Source organism: Malurus melanocephalus, unplaced genomic scaffold, assembly GCF_030028575.1.
Source record: "Malurus melanocephalus ecotype Western Australia unplaced genomic scaffold, MMel_1.1 scaffold_10, whole genome shotgun sequence".
Taxonomy (NCBI): Eukaryota; Metazoa; Chordata; class Aves; order Passeriformes; family Maluridae; genus Malurus; species Malurus melanocephalus.
In genome coordinates, this window is record NW_026623242.1 from 3727887 (window position 1) to 3751026 (window position 23140).

At 39.0% G+C, this 23140-nt stretch overlaps 1 protein-coding gene across 1 annotated transcript in view; it reads left to right on the forward strand.

Annotated features, from left to right (window-relative positions):
• Positions 1–3285: 3285 nt before the first annotated feature.
• The window catches only part of LGR5 (leucine rich repeat containing G protein-coupled receptor 5), an 87959-nt gene continuing 68104 nt past the window's right edge, over positions 3286–23140 (forward strand). Inside the window, exon 1 of the mRNA XM_057377782.1 lies at positions 3286–3677. Within this exon, the coding sequence (XP_057233765.1) occupies positions 3460–3677 (218 nt within the window). The 5' untranslated portion in view covers positions 3286–3459. The remainder of the gene's footprint in view (positions 3678–23140) is intronic.

Consider the following 23140-nt stretch of genomic DNA (forward strand, 5'->3'; position numbering starts at 1 on the left):
TCTCCAGCAGAACAGCCTCAGGGCTGCGGAGCTGCACACTTGTCCACTGAGTCCTTTCAATGCAAGGACTTTAACACATACAATTAAGAATTTCTTATCCCAATAGACAGAAAAAGAATTTCCACCCTGCACAGGATCTTTGCTTTCTCCACAGTCTAAACACACAGTTGCACTTACTTCCTTCTAGGAACCTACCCTTCATCCACAGGCAGGAAAGGAAAAAACATGCTACAGTCAGCTATAAAACTGTGTTGTCCTCTGCTGCTGTGCTTTTTACTTTGACTCTGTATTGGACTTGCCTCAATAATTAAACTAGCTGCTACCTTCCTAGTGCATGATCTGCTAACAGTTCAGCTTTAAACTCCATTTTCTCTGGGACAACTGATCATGTCAGCATTAAGCATCATTTTTCATTGTCAAACGTTTTTAGGCACAACTTTTAAAATTTATTTTATTYGGTTTAAATTTACAAAACAGAAATAGCAGCAAATGTTTTGGATTCCTAGTTTTCCTTTCACAGTCCAATATTTCAACCCCAAATTTCACATAAATTCCAAAATCTGTCATGGTGTAAGTAATGATCTAGAAGATTTATGTTAAATGTATATACTCATAAAAAACATGTATTTATAGAAAAATATAACTGCTGTGCATTCTTGACATATGAATTGTTACACTTTTTATATGCTAAGARTATACAACACAGCGTACAATTTTGTTTGCTTGTAGGTAACATTTCATAAAGGTATCTTTTATACTGGTAAACCTTAGGCTGGAACATCAACACATCATATATCATATTCAAAAGATTGGTTTTGCCTGAGTATCAGGAAGACATATTCACAAGAGCATTCTGCTGAGATCCCTGAGGGATTTTGTTTATGGCCTTGATGAAAGCCAAAGACCACTGATGGCTTTGGCTGGCCATGGATGCCACTTCAAGTGGCCAGGACATTATGAGGAGATGTTAGAACCCCTGCAGGAAATCTTACAGTCCCAATGGCCTTTTGGAACAGTAACAGCACCTCCCAGAGACATTACCAAGACTGTTGTTTTTCCTTTTCCCTWTATGGAGAAGCAGAGACCTATGAGAAACATGAAAAGGAAACAACTATACACATTAGTTTAAAATGTACAAAGGTAGGAATTATCTATATCTGTTCCTACCAAACCCTTCTTTTAATCTTCAAGCTGCTTCACCTTCAAAAAATCTTTAAGTAGATTTTTTTTAAGGAAAAACTTTTAAAGAAACTCACTAGCTCAACAAACGTATTTGTGCAAAATAAACAACATTCAGAGGAGGACTTTTGCAGTTGAACCCTCACTACTAATTAATCTATGCATATCTAACTTCAGATATTATGTGCAAGCTGATAAGTCCTCAACAGAAAATGAACAATATACCCTTGGCTTTCTAGAAAAAAAAAAAAAAAAAAAAAAAAAAAAAAAAAAAAAAAAAAAAAAAAAAAAAAAAAAAAAAAAAAAAAAAAAAAAAAAGAAGCGTATCAAAGTCTCGGGTTACATAAATGCTGTTTCACTATGCTTACGTAAAGAATAAACTTATAAACATGCGCAAAAGACAGCCAGAACCTTTAGGGAAAGAGATCTCATGGACACGTATCATGGCATGGAATGAAAAATCCTCTTCCTGGAGTATTTTTCTCTTTAGCATTTCTCACAGACACTTAATGCTTTCAATCACTGTTGTTATTAGCTTAGGATAAGGTGATTTTTGGGGAAAAGTTTCATGGCAGTCCCACAGGCCAAAACATTCTGGCCTGTCTGACTAGCCAGACAGCAGATTCCTTTTTTTATTATTTTAAATGAAACACTCGAGTTCCAGTACAAGATCCTTCTGCAGTTCAGATCATAGCAGATTATGGTCCAGGGGTGAAAATGGGTGTTAAAAACTGGACATAATATAAAGACATGTGTATTTGGTTGGCCTTTTCATTAGGCTTTCATTTCAGACTTAACTGGAGATTCAAAGAAAGTGTAGCAGAAAACCTTTAACTAATGCTCTCCAATGTATACCAAATAGCCTGACCAACAATTTAGTTACCAGTCTAAACAGGACTGGGCTCTTAAACTGGTAGCTAGTCTCAAATCTGGAGCTTGTGGCCAACTTTGTTCACACTGAAACCTGATTTAGAGGAAAAAGAAGGTTTAAAAAAGCTTGCCATCCTCACCTTTCCCTCAGTCACAGAAGTGTAGCACAAAGACAACATTCTTTACTGCCTGAGGAGAGCCCCTGGCAAGATGGATGAGGGACACTTCAAGAGCTTTCAACATTTTGAATTGTTTCCCTCAGCAGTCTCCCTTAGAAGATTGTTGCCTGTTGGCAAGCCTGTGATTTAGAGTGGAGAACACCATCACTGACCAGGGCCAGGTCTGCAGCCGGGACCATTGACCAAACAAATAACACCTTGGAGGTTAAATGTCCTTACCAGCCCACAGGAACACCCAAGCCTTTGTCTCATCACCCCAGCGACCAACCACTCACCCCATGGCCTCGAGACCATACCCCCAATACCACAACTGCCCATTCTCCCACCTACCAGAAATGTCCAACACACGCATCCCTGCCCTGAGGAGAAATTCCCCCTTGTGCAGAACGGACTGAGAGGGGACTGCATTCCCACAGGGGACCCAATTAATGTGTATAACATCCAGAGCGTAGAGGAGTGCCAAGAAGGTGAAGGCAGACTTTTCTCAGTGGTGGCAACCTGCAGGGCACAAGGCACCGGGCAAAAAAATGGACAGCACTCTAAGGCACCCGGTATGATTCTTGGGTGTCCTGTGCAGGGCCAGGATATGGCCTTGATGATCGTGATGGGTTCCTTCCAACTCAGCATATTCTACGGTTCTACGACTATACGATGGACAGGAAGCTCCATTCTGATAATGAGGAAGAACTTCTTTATTGAGTGGCTGACCACACATCGGAACAGGTTGCCCAGAGATGTTATGGAGTCTCCCTCACTGGAGGTATTCAGGAGCTGCCATGACGSAGTCATATGTAATCTGCTCTAGGAGAACTCTGCTTGAGCAGGGAGGGCGGACCAGATGACCCGCTTTAGTCTCTTTCAGCCTGACCCCCTCCGTGAGTGCGTGAACTCACGGCCCGAGGCGAGCGGCGAGGCGCGGCCGCGGCTCTCACGGAGGGCAGGCTGAGGGCGGCGTTCCCCCGCTCCCTCCTCCCGCCCGCTCGCTCGCACGGCGGCGCGGGCAGGGCCCTCCGCGCTACGGCGGGCAAGGCTGGGGCGGCGTCAGCGGGCGCGCGGTGCCGGCTCCAGGGCTTTAAAGCAGCGTGTAAGCTGAGATGCTACCACAGACAGCGGCGCGGCGGCGGCGGCCGCAGGAGCTCCCCGAGCCCAGACGGGCGCCCGCTTTTCGCCCCCGCCGCGCCGCGGGGCACGAGAGCGCCCGCCGTGCGGCTCTAGGTACCCCGCGGGCCCCATGGCGATGTCCCGCGCTGCCCGCGCCCTGCTGCTGCTGCTGCTGCTGCTGCTGTGCCCGCCGGGGCTGCGGCGGGGAGCGCGGGGCGGCGGGCAGCGCCCGCGGGGCTGTCCGGCGCCGTGCCGCTGCGAGCTGGACGGAGTGCTGCTCCGAGCCGACTGCTCCGACCGCGGGCTCACCGCCGTGCCCGCCAACCTCAGCGTCTTCACCTCCTACCTGTAAGTGCGGGCGGGCCCGRCAGGGCGCACCGGCGGCGGCGGGAGGGCTCGGGGCGGCCCCCGGCGCTGACAGGAGGTGCTCCGTGCCCGGAGAGAACACCCGACTTCAAATAAGTTTCTAATCGCTTTTTAATCAGCGGGCGCGTTGTAAAGCGTTTATAGGTATCTGGCTATCGCGGTGCCCGGTCCGGCGCCCGGAGGATCGCTGTGTGATGTGCCGTTCGGAGGGTAATTAAAAGCGATTGCAACGGCAGAAACTCGATGCGATCCGCAGGGACGTTATCTTCACCTTTGCTTCCCGGGACAGGGCTTTGAACTGCGGCCGCCGCTGATTTAATCGTTAACAGATCTCCCCTCGGGTGGAGCAAAGGCAGTGAATAAAGGCGCTCCCGGCAGGCGGGCCGCGCTCGGGGATCGGAGTGCCTGTGTCCAGACACAGGTGCCTGTGTCCAGATCCGGGCCCGGGCTGGCGTACCCCGCCCCTCCGGACGCCCCTCTGGGCCTCTCGGTGCCCGCCTGACAGGGCATCCCCGCCGGGACGGGCTGCAGTGCTTGGGAACTGCGCTGCAGCTCGGGCGCGCTGAGTTACAGCGTGTAGGGATAGAGCCGGCGAAAACGGGGAAACTTTGTATTAGCAAAAAACCCACCCAAAACTGTGGTGAAAGTTTCTTTGTTTCCTTGCTTTTGGCTCAATATTCGTCGTTTAGCCTCTCGTGGTTCCGTGTGCTGAAAGTGCTTGTGCTCTGAGTGCTCCTTTGGTGTTCTTACTGATTCCATAGTTTTTTGTGGTTCCGTGTTAATTTACTGCTTATTCTTCGTCTCCAGCATAAAGTAGATCTGTTTCTGAACGTGTTTGGTCTCCGTATTTTGACCCCCTGTTAACATGCTTGCTGCTATAGTTACTGTGAAGATGCTTTCACAGTGTTAGGTGTCTGTAGTACTAAATTGATCATTCTGAGCGCACTTCTCTGTTAATACCTTACTTCAAAGGACATAAAATGTATCTTACATCTGAAAAAACCGAATACAGTAAGCTAAAAATGGATTTCTAAGAGAAGTATAAGCATGACAACACAGACAAGGTGGAAATTAAGTGCAACCAACCAAGTCTAAGTATATATTAGGGGAAAGCCTAATTTAATGAAAATAGCATTGATTTATAAAGAGGATGAGCAGCTAAAAGACTTATATATATTATGCATACTATGCTGAATGTTTTCTTAAGGTCAGTTTTAGCTTATTTCATCAGAAACATTTCAAAGTCAAAGCTATTAATAATGTTAGGAGGCAGGAGTCAGCAGTCAGCATTACTGTAGAGTAAAACTTTGGCTATGTGTACTGAAGATACAATCCTTAAGACATGTACAAAGTCTGCCACTAGTTGCAAAAGTAGCAGGTCGGGATTTTGGTATCCATAAGATACAAGGTTTTCTGGTGCTCTGGAAAGCCACAGGCAGAAAGGTAGATAGTGAAGGTATAAAGGCATATGTATATAAACTGTACCTGTCTTACGTTAAGAAGTGGAGACCCTAAATTCTTCATTGCTTGGGGGAATGCTAAAACTGGGAAAAAAAAACATCAGAGAATCCACTGTTTGACTGTTTTATGAAGAAACAGCATATGCATGATGATGTCAAAATACCATTGCTGTGTTTCTGCCTCTGGTAACCTGCTTCTTGGGAGGATTRTGATCTTGTCTGCCCTTTTGTTTTTAAATCCTTCTGGTCTTCAGAAGGAATGTCTTTCTCCAGTCAAAAATTCTTTGTTGTTCAGTAACATACACCCTGAAGTGCAAAAATGTCATTTGGACAAGCAGATTTTTAAATGAGCATAAAGKACTAGTTCATGCACATAGGCAGCTACACTTACCGTTTTCCAAATTTACAGGGATGCTATCCTTGGAATGATTAATTATTGCCTAATTATGCAGAATTGTAGCTCCTTCCTGYCTTCTGTAAAGAACTGTCAAGTCTCATTGTCTGTAGATGGCTAAGCAATGGCGAATTTTAAAACATGCCTGCTTGTTATAGGCATGTTTGCCTCCCTGAGCTTGGTAATGGCAAAACAGCTGCTTCTTGGTTATTCTTTCTGGTTTGGTTTTTTTTTTTTCCCCAAAAAAATCCAAAAATGTCTTTATCTGCTATGACAAATTTTACCTCAGATCAAAGCAGGAAACTAAAATTGTGTACTCACATTTAATCCCTTTCCAGAAAAATAATATCTTATTTAGTCGATTCTGTTCTTGCACCATGGATATATCTGACCAAAACCAGTATGGGGAAATACCTTGTATTAAGTTTGAGCTTTTAAAGGTTTGGGGATTTTTCCTAAGTTTCTGATGTTTTTATCTTAGCTTAACATCACAAAGGAGAAACAGGTAGCTGTTTTCTTGGTGTGCACTGGAGATTATGTGAAAAGCTGAAAGGCTGAGGCCATTAAGGTTTGTTTTATTTTGGGACAAATGTCTACAGAGCATGATATATTATCATGACTGAATTTTGCACGTACCTCATTTTTTTGTGATGGTGCTCTTGCAGCAGAGCTAAATGTACTCTACAGATGGACCTGCTACAATTTTCTCCATTCTCATTTATAATCCCAGGCAGCAATTCTTGCCTCCTATCAAAAAATTTTTATTTATGATTAAGTGTCTGCTGCCATGAACTGTTAGACTTTTTAAGAGCAGGYAAGGAGAATCAATGAGTTTCTTTCCATTCCTTTTTCTTCATTTACTTTTAGGCTAAGTAATGTACTCAGTGTATTTAATGCAACTGCTGTTGACATAAATGAGAATTCCATGTGCTGATGAAGGGCAGCACTGAATCTCTGTTTCGAATTAAGAACAGGTCCCTTTCCTATCAGCTCACAGTGAAAAGAAGAAGCCAGAATCTACAGGTCTTTTGCACATGGGACCCTCGTTAATTCTCAAACCAAACCCATGAGTTAGTGAAATATTGTTGTCATTTGCTGTGATGTGGAAAACTGAAGAGGAGAAGGGCTGCTCAAAGTTAAGAGGTAAAGTTTGTGGCAAAGCCRGTCATTCAAGAAAAAGTGCCTTAGACTAACTCCACTGTTTAACCATAAGCTTGTCCTACTTTACCTAAACAACAACTCATTAAAAATTATGTAAAATCTGGCAATTCCTGTTCAAGAGTATTTAATATGACAAGTAATGAAAACAGATTTTCTCTTCAATCTCATGTGACAACAATATGGAAGACAGCACTTAAAGGTTTAGAGATTCTCTGTTATGGGTCTGGACAATACAAAAAATTGAATTTGTTGTAAATGTCAGTGCTGTCTAACAATTTGGATGCTGTGTTTGTGATCAAAACCTGTCAATGATAAGTAGAATTTTTGTAAAATATTGCCATCATATATTGACAGAGACATGCTTGAATATAAATATAAATATAAATATAAATATAAATATAAATATAAATATAAATATAAATAGAAATAGAAATAGAAATAGAAATAGAAATAGAAATAGAAATAGAAATAGAAATATGGCAGCATGTTGCATTTTACATTATACTTTAAAAGTTTAAATTTAAGTACATTGTAAATAGGTATACTAACACTTTGGTGAAATATGATTCATATATTTTTTAATTGTTCATAGAAATAATTTATTAAGAAAAACTATTTCTCAAAACTTTGATAACATTGTTATTATTACAATAGAACCCATCAGGAAGAAGTCGGTGCGTATTATAAGGTTCCAAACATACCAGTCTTCCAGTAAATTTTGACCTTCCTCTTTGTGCATTGCTATAATATTGTATTTGATGGTATCTATTTCTGTAGAGCACAGTCAAAATCCTGTAAGATATCTGAAAGTGTTCAAGATCACTAAACATAAAAAATGAAAAGAAGAAGAAAGAAAAGACAAAGAACTTAAGTGCAAAAATTACTCACTATTTTGAAGGTAAAGAAGTATGCTCCCAGAAATTAACAATGCTTCTGAAATAAGAAATATAGTAATTTCTGTCTCAGGAATTCCTAAAATCATTAAGAACAACCCTTTGTGGTAAATCGGTACCCTTCTAGTAATTCTGATCTCACAGTGCAAACTCCAGTCTTGTCTGTGTCTTTGTCAGAGCTATTTTGGGAATAACCATTGTTTTTGAAAGAGATCAAACTGCRGTGTGTATTCTTATGAAGAAATGAGATTTATGAACTCTCTTACACCTTCTAGATACCTTGACAAGATTTAGGACTTAGATATTTCAYAAAATATCTGTCTTTTCTTAGAAAGTACTTCTTTATATAGCTACAAACTTTATAGACCTTAAATTAAATGATTGCCATGTGGTTTCAGTTAGTAATCTGAATCATGTCCTGATTGAGGATGAAGGTGAATCCAGGTTCTGGATTTAGAATTTAGTGCTAGATCTCCTTTTGGAAAAGGAAACATATMATTTCCTCTCGTGTCAGTAGTACATATGCAAAGGTAAGATATACAGATGGATAAATTAGAGGTAAACAAAAACTGAAGAAGTAGCAAACTATGTAAAGTTTGTGTTTGCCAGTTTTAAAGAATTTACTTTACATTTCAAACATAGTGTGTCAAGTCAAAGTTCATTTCTTTGAGAAAAAATTGGATTGAAAATGTATTTTGAAATGTCATTCTTCCCACTTGAGAATACAGTGCTAAAAATAAGTCTTTACACTGCTTCCGAAAGAGCCTTTTGCTGCTCAAATGGGAAAAAAAAGGCTCTCACACATTACCTCTCTCCTTCAGCATTTGCTCTGTGGAAACACTGCAGAAGTTGACAAGGAAAAGTTGTGTTCAAACTGGTAGAATACAAGGCACTGACAGAGTGAAGGCACCTTCAATTTGGTTGGTATCTCAAGTGCATGGGACAATTGGCCGGGCAGAGGGAGCCTGACTCCAGCTGAGAACGGGTGCACTGGGCTGACCTTCCCAGCCAGCATGCCACCGGAGATTAGATTTTCCTCAAGTGCTCCCTTGTTAACCCAGTCTTTTCTCCGATGTCATTTGTCTTTCAAATGCTTACAATTGCTACCAATTTTTCAGTAGTCCAGACCACTTTTTTTTATTCTGTTTGTTGGCCAAGGTAATATTTCATCTGCATACACTGCTTTCTTAATTCTCTGTTGGCTATTTAAATGGTCATGATTAATACAATTTATGGTGTTTTCCCTGATTTCCTTACTTGAACTGTCCAGCAGATCTGATTCTTCTCCCAGTAAAAATCATGGTAAATAAAGTGTGGTTCCTTTGGCTCCAACAATTCAGTCCAACTGATTGAAGGCAGAACATGATGTGGTGTTTTTGAAATACCAGAACAACTTTAGACTTCAGTAAGAAGAAAATACCCTAACATCTTTAAAAAAAAATAAGAYGTGATCAAAGCATGCTTACTCCTCAGAGATTTAGCAATTCATGTGGCAAATCCATATACTACATGCTCTGTACTCTTTGGTGAGAAAACCAGAGAATCTCCTGTACAATTTTACTGATCAGATGTGAGAAATTTATTGCCTGGAGAATTATGAAAGAAATAAATGTGGCTGGGGAGRGGTAGGGCCTGAAATGATATTTCTGACACTTATTGAAGGAGTGCTACCTTCTTCTATATCTTGGAATTGAGGTTTAAATGAAAAATGTACAAAACTAAGATCGTGAATAGTTTCAACAGTGTATGACAGCAACTCATGGTACCCCTGATTTACTCCTAGTGCTTTTTTTCCCCTGAAAGTCTATGGGCRTAGCTTGTAATTTTTGAATTAGAGACCTTAGAATGAATATTAAAATCAGCAGTGCCCAAATACAAATACTGTCCTGGAATGTCTTCGCCATTCAGATGGAAAAAGACCCCAGGCCATCTTGCATTATACTAAGCACCAGCAATCCCTGAAATCTAAGCAGGAATGAAATGGAATTGGAATGCAAGTCCCCAAGAACTGGTGCAGTTTTATAGGGCTTCCTTCTGGCAGCACATTCTGTATCACCTTCATTATTTTGCTGGGTTTTACTAATTTTTAGCTATGACCTTTGGGTTTTGGGGGCCGTGGCCACAGCAATGAGGTTATTTCATGAAAGGACAAGTTATATTTTCATGTCTAGTAACTGCTGCAAAAAATAATTAATTTGAAGTGTGGTGTTACCCAGCAATGATAATTATAATAATCAGCCACTCCCAAACTGGGATTTTATTGGTAACAAATGGGCTCTTAGTTTGGGTCCAATTGTATGATTTGGCTTCAGTCCTGCAAATACTTATCCAGATACTTAACTTTAGTGTCAGGAATGGTGCCACTGAAATCACATGTGCAAATGTTTGTTGATAAAGGCCTTTCATAATTCTAAAACAATTATCCCTTTCCCAATTATCAACTCATTTGTGGGGAWTAGTTTCATTAAGCTGTTCTGTTCCACTGTCTCAATGCATAGCCTAAAGTATATCATAAATCATTTATTACCCTTTTTTTCCAAAATTTTTAAAATATTACACTGATTTGCATATTTAGTTTTATCTGGAATGTGCCGTCTTCCAGCAGTATTAAGTTACGTCATTGCAATGAAATAATTTAAAATACAKGCTTTGATTAAAATTTGCTGAGCTTTTTTGCATTGTATTATAGAAGTATAGTCTTTTTTGTACAGGTGAGATGATATTGTGTACATGGAGATGTGTGTGTACAGACAGATTTGGACAAATTAAAAAAAAATCTATCAGTCTAAAGCAGTATGAACAACGGTAGTTCCCGCCACACAAAATCTCTGCCTTTTTTTGATGACACTTGATTGAATGTTTTCCTTTTTATTGAGAGTAACCATGCTTAGTGAAGTTACTAAACTTAAGCATTAATTGCTTAAGTAATGTAGAAGGATTTTCTGGATTGAGACTTAATATGTATAATGATTGTGAATAAACTTAAACCCTTCTTTTTGTGCTTGTGTCACACAGATTTTCCCATGAAAAGTGTACAATAATTTGATGCTGATATTTATGAAAGGGAGGTAGGAGGTAGAAGAGTAAAGCTGGTGTTTGGTACTACTACTTCTCTATTTCTTTTTTATTTGCTGTTAGTTCCTTTACCTAACCCTTGAGCCTGTTGAGGAACAGTTGAAGCACTGGTATTACACAGAAATAGGACTTTCCTAGCCCTCGTTTTCGCAGCAGTAGGCATCTTATGATGCCAGTTATACCGTGTCTTCTGGATCCTGTGATAATAAAAATGCTAGTGTAAGTGAATGAAAGAGCAGATGTGAGATGATGTCAGCATCAAGAGAAGTGTAGCTGCACTGATTTGGCATTCACCGAGTTTGTAAATGAGCCTCTGTGTACCCTGAGGGGAGAAATAGGTCATAGCTGGCAAAGGAAGCAAGTAAGATAAGAGAAAACTCTCTTTCACCCACGAATGAGAATTACCTGTTCTGAACCACCTTGATGAGTAACTCACCTTCGAGCTTGATCCTTAAGCAGCTTGGTGTGGAGGCTGCTTCAAAAATTACATCTTTCTCCTGATGGTCTCACATATGATGAGGCTGAATTTATGTCTGTGGTRGAGGTTAAGACCAGGTTGTCCAGTGTCCAGAAATAAGATTCATCCTAATGAAGGCATAGAAACCAAAGTTTGTTAAACATCCTGATTCACAGAGATTGTAGTTTTGGAAGCAGAAGCTGCTTCTGGGAACAGGGACTGTGATCAACCAGCCATAACTGGGATTCAGGTAGAGAGACAACTTTAAGTTCTCCCTCTGGGTATAGTAATTTACACATTCAAGTAAATCATGCAACTTTTCTCTAGTCTTGCTCCGTGTAGGTGGTGGCTGGGACAACTACCTATGTGTGAATTTGGTAGTGGCTGAAAAAGCTGGAGGTCTGTAGATTAAAAATACTTAATTAGGTACTAATTATGAGTATGACAAAATAAGGAAAGTTCCAAGGGATTTTCTTCTGTTCACAAGGATGTATGTCTGCCTTTCAGTTTTGCACCTGGCTGCCTATGTGAGCTGAACTCTGTGGTATGTAAGATTCTTATTGGAATGAATAAAGTCTGTGCAGGCATATGAGAGCAATATTTGACCCACGGACAAGAACATACAGGATCCATATGCTTGGTGCGACATGGAAGTATTGCCTGCGCTTGTGCTGACGTTGCGCAAAGACAAGKATTTGGAAGGATTCCAAAAGAGGTGCCGGTTCAACCTTGTGACCTGACAAGGGTCTCAGGGAGTATATTCCTGTCCTAGAGTGTCCCTGTACAAAACCATACTGGGTTGACTGTAACCTGCAATAGGCACACACACAATGGCAGGAAGATTAACAGAGCGGCAAAAATACATGGAGAGCACAGAGACAGCAGGTTGCCTGGGAATCTGCCTGTATCAGTGCCATAGAGTAGTGGAATGTGCCCCTCATCGGGCAGCTCAACCAACTTTAAACATTTTAAACCATCAGGAGAAGTAGCAGTTCACATTTGTGCCATTTGTCTGCAGTAAGACTTTGTACCGTGCAGTTCCTGTGGAAGAATTATTATCAGAAACATTTGTGAGTAAATGGCTCTAGGGGAGACAAGACCTGAGGATATGGTTGTGGTGGGGTAAAGAGTAAGGGTGTGCTGTACTGCTGATAGTTGGCTTTAAAACTTGAGTGTGAGGCTGTGGAAGAGTAATTGGTAGCAGGAGAAGGGTTTCATGTGGTCTTTTTTTATGCCTAGCACTGAAAAGGGACAATGTGAAAGCTCTTGATCAGAGAATAACRTCTGGGAAGACTCTAAGTTCCCCAGCATATGGAGGCTTCTCATTGCCTCTTACCTGGTGCCTGAACATGTGTGTAAAGAAGTGCAAACTGTCAAGTGCCAGAACTTTCCTTGCCAAGACAGAAGCTGTGAAAACAAGGACCAGGACAAGCCCTTCAGAAAATCCTAACTGCCTGAAGACCAGAGACAGTACAGAACATAGCTAAACACATTCTTGAAATCTTGAGGTACATGTTTTTAGAATAAAAATGTTTACTGAATGTGCACTATGATCTCAGAAGTGCCTGTTAGCCCTCAGCCTTGATGAGCAGCACCTACGGTAACCTTCTTTTGTTCTTATCAGAAACCCTGTCTGGCTCCCAGAAACTAGTTCTGTCTAATGACCTCCTATTTTTTAATGAACAGCTGTGGAATTTTTTTTTTTTTTGCTTGAATAACAACCCAAGTGGAACAACATTTTTGTTCCTTGAAAGTTACCAACCTGAATTTTTACCAGGATGGAAAATTACTGTGACTAAAGCCAGCTCCCTTGCAACCCTATAAACACAGTCCTAAGTGGGACCCTTTGAGCTCTCCTGGTCCATGGCAGGCTGTGACCAGGAATATCACTCTGAGTGGGACACCTCTCAGAGTCGGCAAACTTAAATTGTACTTGGAGGATCACTGCCAAATGCCACTCATGGAACCTGGGTCAACGTCCCCACCCCTTGAGGCTCAAATTTTCACCCTTAGAGAAGATGCAAAGGCATCTGATATGAGTACTGCACTTTAAGGGGAATTTTTCACAGATTTATACCTTGTACATACTCCTTTAYTTGTCTGAGTGTGTGACTGCTGCAGCAAATGTGCTGTGAGCATTTCTCTCTTYAATTTATAAGTAGGTTAGATTCATAAGGTAGTTCTATAAATGAACTGCTATTGTGCTTGTAGTAAATTCTATCGAATCTTTCGATAAATTGTTTAAATTAGGCTATTAAGTGCTGCTAAGTTTAAATGTGGTTAACTCTTTAAACTTAAGTCCATTGGTCAAGTCTAGGGCTAAGTTTGGCAGGCAGATTTCTTCTAAAATTTGTGACTAAGCAGAAAAGTCTCTCTTATTCCTTTTAATGCTGACCCCTTTTCTCATTCCCAGCCTCCACAGAGATAGTTTTTTGTCAGTTTTTAGATTTTAGTCAGATTTTTCTCTGTATGCTTTAACCATCTAGCAAGTAGTAGAGCGAACCTTGTCAATGAGCTTTGTCACACTTTCACTTTAGTATTAAACCTACTCTTGCTAGCGATTCTTTGAGCAAACTAAGACAGTCACTGGTGACAGAGGTCCATCTCTGCATGCCATTCCATGAAGGTAACTTAATAAATTTATGCCAAGGAAGAACATCATGTCATTTCTGCTCTGCATATATAATGGAACTAACTTAATTGTGTGGCATCAGTACTGCTAAAACAAATTGAATTTGAAAAATTTGAAGATTTTTGAAAAGTATTCATTAATGTAATTAAATTCAAGCATTTGCTTTGGTTTTAAAGTGCCAAATATTGACAGAGAAGCTTCTATTATGTTATCTCATTAGTGTGCCCAGTGTCTGTCTTTCTGAAATAGATAAAAGTCAATTTTTTCTTTTGAATAAATTATTTTAGGCATACAACCAAGTGATCATCATTATCGCCTTGTTTGTGTCAGGATTCAGACTCCGGCTGGTGAGTTGTGTTGTATCAGGGAGTTGTGTCAACTGTACAGATTGTCCAGGAGTTTRAGGAAAAAGGGAATTTCTTTGTTTTCCAACCCTTTTGCAGCTTTTGTTGATAGCATTCAGTGAACAGAACAATGCTCTTTTTCTGGAGGATACTTACACAGTGCTACGGAACATTCATTCCACTTATCATAGACAGAAAGAACTGTCATACCAAATAGAGTTATCAAAATCACATTTCTGTACATATTGGTGCCTCAGCTGTTCGGCCTTCAATGGCTGTCTCTGGTCACTTTGTGAAGAATCCTGTAAAACTGAAGCCAGATGTGGTCTGTTTTCTACATTTATCATCAATCATGGGCATGGCACTTGTAGTCATGCAGCTCTGTGTTCCTGCTTGCCTGACCATAGAGCAGTGCTGGAAGAGCATCAGATTTCACAAGGAATTTGTAATATCCAGATTTRCTGGATGGTATTATTTGCAGTGTTGTATCTCTTTGTGGGAAGTCTATAAGGAAATGCTGTCTGCTCTCCATGTGCTGCTAGTTTAATCCCTTCTGATAAGGGTTTGTGGAAACTAATTATGAGCCAGTTTGGTTCCCAGTGAAACTGTAACTGAAACTCCTTTAAATGATGTTGGTTGAACTCCTGATATTGTCAATGTTAGTTTTATTGTACAGGGTTCTGTTGGGTTGTGGTAAGTCTAATCCAAGGGAAATTACTCTTTATCCGAATATCTCCATATGTTGAATACACAAGCAGATTTTTTTTTGTTGGTGAATGAATGATTACCTAAGTAGCAATGACAGTAATTAATTGTTAATGACATTCATTAGGGGTTTGGATTATTTTAGCATGGAGAGTTTCTATTAAGTTGTATTCATGTATTTTTATAAAGAAGTATTAAGGTTGTTGTTCAGTAATGACGAAATAAAAATAAGAAATCTGTGTATCGTCATGTAACTATTTGGTATAGAATTTGGTAAATGGATGGATGTCCCAGCTACAGGAGAATTGTAACAGAAAGACATAAAGGAAAAAAAATGCACCTTACCAACATTATGTCTATGTTCTTTCAGTCAATCACATCACTACTAGTATTAAAGATAAATTAAATAYGTGTCTTGCTGTAACAGTAAAACAAAATCAGATATGAAATAAGCCTTCTGCTTTTTCTCTATCTGTAAAATGGTGTTGCTTACCAGAAAAAAAATCCAGAAATAAAAGACTTAGTAGTTTAACACTTATTAGCAGGTTTGGGCATTAACTGAATGTTCCTCTCTGGTGCTGAGTCCATTTACAGTGAAATGCCTTGGTCCAGCACCAGCGGGTGGGACACTTTAGAAAGTGAGCAAAGCAACTGGCATCTTTGTACACTGTTTCACTCTCAGAGCAGCTCCTGGCTCACTGGGCAAACCGAGGTCTTCGAGCTGAGTGGCAAGCCAGTGCCCAAGCCTGTCCCCTCAAGTGCAATTAGAGCAGACCCGTGGCTGCTGCAGTGACCTTGGTGGCATTTTGGGAATGCATGGTCCAAAGCTGTGCAAGCTGACCCAAAATAAACAGGGCTGCACCAAGTGCAAGAATGAGACAGGACAAAGGGAGTTCAGGATTTTTCTTTAYACACAATGGCACAATTATTGATGAAGATGAAATATGAGGTAGAGTTTCTCAGTTGTTAGAGTATGAGATAGCTTTGAAGTTGCATCATAAGATGATTATGCAGCGCTGTTTCAGAGCATATTATTCCTGGGTTATATTTTAATGATGTACTATATGTATGTTTTAAATTCTAGTATAAAAAGACATGTTTTGAATATTTTGTTCTGTGTCAGGGGAAGTATAAAGAAAGAACTGTGCATAGAGATTAATTTCTGTAATATTTCAGCAATACTGGGTTTTAAAAGTAGAGAAAGAAACCCCAACAACGTTCAGATATTTATGTTCCCTTTTAAGTCATTATCCACCAAAATAGATGCAGATCCTGTAAAACCAAGAGTTTAATTTCCTGTAAATATTTATTTTATTTCTTCCTTTTCTTAGCAATCTTGTTCATGCAGTTGTCTCTGACTGCCAGTTTTAGTAAAAATACATAATTAAGTGTTTTGATAGGCTAGATGATGKTTAGATTTACCGATGGCATGAGATCATTAACTTTAAAATTATTATCAAACACTCAGAGAATAAATTCCGTTAACGTAGTAGTTTGAGTATTAACGTGTTAATTAATATGAGACACAGTATTGATGGATAAAAATTCAGACTGGTCAAATGAAAGTGCACGTTAGATCACTGGAATAATATCCACAAACAGTATCTGAATCCTTCATTCTGTCAGAGTAGAAATACTGCTCTACTGTACATTAAATTTTTCCTTGGATATCAAGATATCCTGTGTTCATGGGAGTCTGGCAGTTTTTTTATTTTGGATACAGCTGTTGACCTAGCTGTTTGTGTCCAGAAGGAAAGAAGGGTTTTGCTGTGACTGTGGTGACATCAAGCAATTAGCTGTGGAGTCTGTTACCTCCACATCTTCTGCTCAGTGCCTGGTCCCTTCCCAGTGTGTCTCTGGCATCTGCATCTCTAAGTGTCTACACAGCTTTTAAGATCTCTATCCTTACCATCTTTAATGCTYTACATCAGAAAACAAAGCTTTTTCAAGCTTCTCAGATTACTATTCCAGAACTAGGAAGAGACTTTTCCTAAGATTTTTGTAGCTAATTGAATCTGAATGACATGTCTCATTTTTTTAGATGTCACCCAATAAGATAAAGAAGACTATTTCTTTTCTAAGTTGCACTTGATACAATGCATAGAGATATTGTGTGTGCCTGTATACAGGCTGGGAAAGAGCTTCTTGGCATATGTTTGARCCTTATAACACTTAACTTTATTGTATACTCTTATGGTAAGATGTTTTTCTTTTTTAAAACTCCTTTAAATTAAAGTTCTCAAAATAAATAGTGAATTTCTAATGAATACAATTTWAAAAAAAAAATTATTTACTTACCAAAATGAAAAAAAACCACAGAGTAATCAAAATCAGTGCCACCATTGCAGAAGCTACCTTTGATAGCCAGTTTGTTCTTTGCTTTAATTACTCTGCCTGAAAGGACAACAGAATGATGTTATGCACATGTAGGGTTCAGTCCAAAGATCGTACTTGAGGATATGTAAAGAAATCTTACATTAGCGGTTTAGTGAAAGATATGAGAAAGAGGGCAGGAAAAGCTCGGTTTGTGTTCTTTTTTTTTTCTGGTATATTTAATCTATACACTTTCACTTTTGATCCCGCGAGCACAGAATTTCATCATTCAAAAGAAGAAACCAAAATGAGCTCTCTCTCCAAGCTATGAAAGGAAACAGATCTACGACTYGCTAGATCTGTGAGGAAAAACAACTTAGAAAACGCAGACCACCAAAAGTGAACTTCCAAGGTGCCAGCATGTGTGCTGACTCCTGAGAGTCCTGGCTCAAGCACAATTGATGATTTTGCCTAGCAGGCCAGGGCACTGGGAAAAGAACTTGCTTTCTGCAGCAGAATTCCTGTGTAGGAGTTGCTTGTCTTTCCTAGTTAAGTTTCTGMCTTCACAGAATTGGAAGAGGATAGTGCTCAAAATTTTCTGGAAGATTGGAGTTGGAAACTCAGGAAAAAATGTGCTTCCATATTAAGAGTCTGAAACAGAGGCAGTTTCCTCWCCCCTTGGAGCCAGTTGTTCCCACCTTCTTGCTCTAGACTTCATCTCTTTCATCTGTGCTGACTCAGCTGTTTGTTGGACTGGTCTCCTAAACAGTTCTCTGAAATAGTCTACTTTAAAAAGAAACATGTTTCTGGTTGAAAAGCATGCATCTCATTTCACTGATATGCTTTAGAACGCAGCCAGAGAAACAGCTGAACCAGCAGAGCTGAAGGGACAGGGACAACTGATTGGGAGTTCAGTGAGCAGATGAAAGGGACCAGAAAACTTTCCAAGAGCCCTTGCACCATTGCGGATTCCTATGCAAAAATAACTCTACAGAAAACCAAAAGGGTGGGATTTTCTTATCTTTGATTTAGTTGTAGTTACATGCTCATTAGCAAAAGTCTTTTTCCTTCATTAATTTGGTATAGTTGATAATATTTTGTAAAAGTGTCATTGGAGATGCTTCTAATAGACACAGTATAMATTTTTCAGAGTATTCCAGATGAATTTAGAATTTGGCAAAACTGAGCAGCTAAATTCATCTGGAATACTCTGAAAAATTCATACTGTAGAATTTGGCAAAACTGAGCAGCTAAATATTCTTGGAGAATCTGAGTTGATTTGCAGTGCTTCAATTTAGTAGTCAACCCGGAGAAAAACTTTCACCCAGCCATAGCTCTGTAAGTCACAGCTCTTGAATCTGTGAGTCTAGTGAAGTATATACAAATTYCATATACATATATACACAGATAATTTAGAAGTAATGACTGGGAAAAAAACTTTTCCAAAAATTATGGGGAAAATCGTCTTTATTCCATATTGAAGTACCCATTGGTAAAATATTTTTGTCTGCCTAATGGCAAACTTTACCCCAGATACATATGTCATTAGCCTATAGACCACTCAAGGCCATGTTTAAGAAAGTGAAAGATTCACCAGATATGACCTTACAGTTGAAAATGTCACCTTGCTCTGGAATACCTAGGAAATACATCATCCAGAACAAATTACTGACATAGGTAGTAATTATTAACCCTATAGAAAGAAGTATGACTTATGTCAAGTATATACCTGGCATTTTGTTACAAAAATAATTTTATTCCATTGGTTATTATAATGATACAATAACAGATCAGAAGCATTGTAAGAAGTGATTGCAGCAGCCAATATCAAATATATTTGCTGGTTTTACCATATTCCATACACAGAATGGGAATATTCTCTTCCGTCTTCCAGCTGCCATTGCTTACTGTGAAAATCAAGCCAAATTCTGCATCCACAACCAATGCTCAACAAGTGAAACAGATAAAGATACAACAATCACAATAGGTTATCATCTTCTCATATTATCCCTTTACCAAAAAAAAAAAAAAAAAAAAAAAAAAAAAGCAAACGTGTTTTTAAAAAAGTCTTAAATGTTTTGCTTTTCTAAAATTCAGGAATGTAAGAAATGTTACACTTGAGGCACTTAAGAAAATGTGCTTTTATAACTCAATCATCTCACTGTGTGTCTTGCAGCAGACAGAGACTGCACTTTACGTAAAACATACAGCATGACAACATTCATCCGAACTTCTTTTTCTGGCTAAGATTTGTATTTTAACATTTTCAAGGCAATTCTGTATTTCTGGATTATCAAATATTAAAACCATTAGATACATTTTAGAATCACCTTATATATATACTTAACAAGGTAAGAAACTATATAAATGTATAACCGGGTAAGTAGACCTGTATTTTAGACTCTTGCTTCTCTTACGTATTGTTTAAGGCAAAAAAAAAGTATATATATTTCTGTAAAAAAGTATTTATTAAAATTGACTGTGTTTTACAGTTTAACAAACTCTGCAGATAGCCTTACTGCCTGCTCAATTCATTACCATTAAATCAACAACCAGATCTTCTTTCTGCCATTCCCTGGCAGGATTAATGGATTTTGGCATGATTTGTGTATTTAACAGTGAAAGCCCTTGCTGGGTAAGCTAGCAAGCTTGACTAATTCTCAGTTGTGCTAACTTCATAAACCTATTTTAAGGTTTTAACTTGGACTAAAGATTAGGGATAGTGACTCATGCTGCTACCTTTGAATGCATTTAACATGATTATGGTTAATAAATGTAACTAAAACATCAAATATATATTGTATGCTACACGCATTCAAAAACATGTATGTTACAGGTATTTTGCAACATTTTGGGATTTAAAATGAGCTTCCACAAAACAATTTGTGTACCAGTATTAAAACATCTGCATAAATTTAAATTCTTGAAAGATTAAATGATACACAGAATTACTAAACTGTGTTACAGGAAGAGATCATTTGTGTTTCAAAATAACTTACGTTTGAATCAGAAAAGTGAGCAATATTTTTTAATTTGATCTGAAGCTGATTTGTTCAGCAAACCCATTTTAATCCATCAAGCATTCCAATTCTATCGTGTTTTTCACCTTTCCAGACAATCTTAAAATCAGTATTCAGAAAAGCCTGAAGAAAGGAGAAAAGAGAGGAAAAAATATTTTCAGCCTGTCTGACAAGACTACACAAAAAGCTTGTGATCAAAGGATCTTAAATACACGTTACTGGTGTGACAAACAACATTTTTGTCCCTTTATTAGATTTATTTTCCTTCTGAAAACTGCAGTGGCCAGAGTATAGTTTGTGAAAGAAAGCTGGCTGGGTTGTATTCTTTGATTCCTAATTAACACCTTCAGTCTCAAAAGAGAACTAACAGAAATACCATAAAATGTTGCAGCTGCATTGTTATTCCGCTTGGTTGGTTTGTTAAAAGTCGGCTGGGCATTGGCAGCTGCAATAAAGGAAAAGCTCAATGGATGTTTTGTATTGTGCCCACTGAAGTGAAAGAAGGCAACCATTTTATTTTCAAATGGGCAGCTGCATAGTGTTGTTTAAATGGAGCTAAATGTGAGATTTACTGTTAATTTATAGTAATTGGTTATAAATAAAGTAGCAGTATAGCTTGGCTTTCATCTATTAAAGGCATAAAACACAAATTGAAGGGGAATGAGTTATGAAGGATAAAAAGTGAAGGGTAAAATACTGGAGTGATAGAAAATGCAGTTGCTTGGAAGGAGTAATGGTATTCAGTTATGCAGTGTAATGCAGCAGCCACCTTGGAAGCAAGGAGTCAAACCTTCAGATTGTGCTTTGAGAAGTAAAGGTAGACATGGCTTTGTCCCAGTGAGAGGAAACCAACATTTTAATGCTGGGATTAAAACCAAGTGCAACTGTGCCTGGAGAGCATAGGTTTGTATTTTCAGTAGTATAATAAAGGAGGCATTTAACTCTGGTCAGATAAATCTCACTCACATTCAAAAAATGCAATTAGGGAAATATGTAAATCTAGATGTTTCATCAAATGCTAGCTAAGGGGTTACCAGTTCTTTCCTTGCACAATGACTGAACTAAAGAACTTCAGTGTCTGTGTAAGAACCATTGTCCCAGCCCCAGGGCCCGCTGGAAACCGAGTCCAGACTGGCCGTGGGAAATACCTACATATTTGACACAGGCCCCATTTCTGAGAGAAAAGGGGGTGGAATAGAAAGTATGGAGATTTTACTGTTGCATTCTAATCAGCCATGATCTGCCTAATTTGCTTTGATCAGGAAGATAAACTAATTTTCCTATAGGCTAGATAAAAGTAATTAGCAATCCAATGCTTTCATGCTTTTGTAAAGGGTAAAGAAAAGAATTGCAGAAATTGTAATGGTGGGAGCAAAGTACCCCTTTTCGACTCATCTGAAAGCATTGTTAATTGAAAATAGGATGGTGCCACAGGAGAGAGGCCCTGCTTAAGGTGCTTTTTGGAGCTGGGATATTATTGTTCACCATGATCTATAGTGTTACACAGCTCAATGTTTCTGAAGACTAATTTCACATGAGTTTTAGTATATTTAGCTTCTATTCTCTTCCATAGAAAAAGCGTATCCCATGTAAATACTATGTCTGCCAATCTGTGGGGATTCTGTTTGATTTCACAAGGCATTTTAATGTCTTTTTCCACAATTTTATTAGAATAATTCATGGTTATTAACATCTGGATCTGCTGTTACCATAAGGCTTCATGATGAACGTTTCTAAGGTCATAATAGGAAAAAAAACTCTGCGGCCATAGCCAAAGCCAAATTACTGCATATCCCAGTCTCCTGATTCTRTTTGGTAGCAGTTGTGTGGTTCTGTAGGGCTGAACCATGGCTGTTAGCCTGACACATGTGCTGTGGTGTCATGTGCCTCAGCTGACTTTCCTGGGAGCTGTCACTTCTCCTTGGCTTTAGCCATTCTGCTTCAGTATAAATCAAGATGTCTTGCAAAATGCTAAGTGTCACTGTAAAATCTTTACTATGGAGACATAATGGAATGCCATCTTTATCCAGGCAAACTACTCATTCAGACCTTACTAAATTCCATAGGGTGCAGAATACCTTATTTTTAATATCTGTTTTCCCCTACATTTCCTCATCTTTATCTGAATTGAATGGTTCAACAGGCAGTTACAACCAGCTTGCTTAAYAATTTTGTCCATCTACCTCTTTGTACTTTGGAAGTTTTATTTTAAAAGTCAGATAGGTTTAAGGACTCAATTTGTCATTTATGTTACAGTTGTATTGCAGTCCACAACCATAACTGGGATTGTGGATCCTCTGTGTCAGGAACAGCTAAAATATGGGTGCAGGCACTATAAAAGCTTCCACTGNAAAAAAAAAAAAAAAAAAAAAAAAAGCAGCTATTGGTGATGAATGGGAAAAACATTTTATGGTGTGAATAGAGAAACAGGGGCATGTGTTCTGTCTCAAAGACGCTCCTATTAAAAAAATAATATCCTTTAAAGACTGAGTTTGGAAAATTAATTTCCCCTGCCAGAAAGATATGCTGAGTAGCATTTGGAGGGGGAAAAGAAAGCTATGTTCCTGTATGACAGCAGTATTAAATTGGAGTATATAAAAAATTTTTCAGTTGTCTTTCTACATCCTAAAGTATGTTGACATTGTGATCATCTGCACTGTTTGTATTCCAACCCATTTGATGGCAAAAGCTGTGTTAGTTTGAATGTGAGAACATAGTAATGAAAATAAAAACTGATGTAATTGTTATGAAAAAAGAAGCAGCATTCATCAAAATACCACTGAGAGTTGTGTTTAGCCTGGAAATATTTATTCATCATGCTGCTTAAGGAGGCAGCACCACCTCATAGATAAAGCATTGATTTGATATTCAAACCTATGTTTGCTTTATATCCTTATTGCATTGCTTAGTGCCACAGCAAAATTAGTTTGTCTCCCATTTTACAGGCTCCTAAACTCTACTTAGCAGTTAACCCTTTATGTTGCTCTTTGA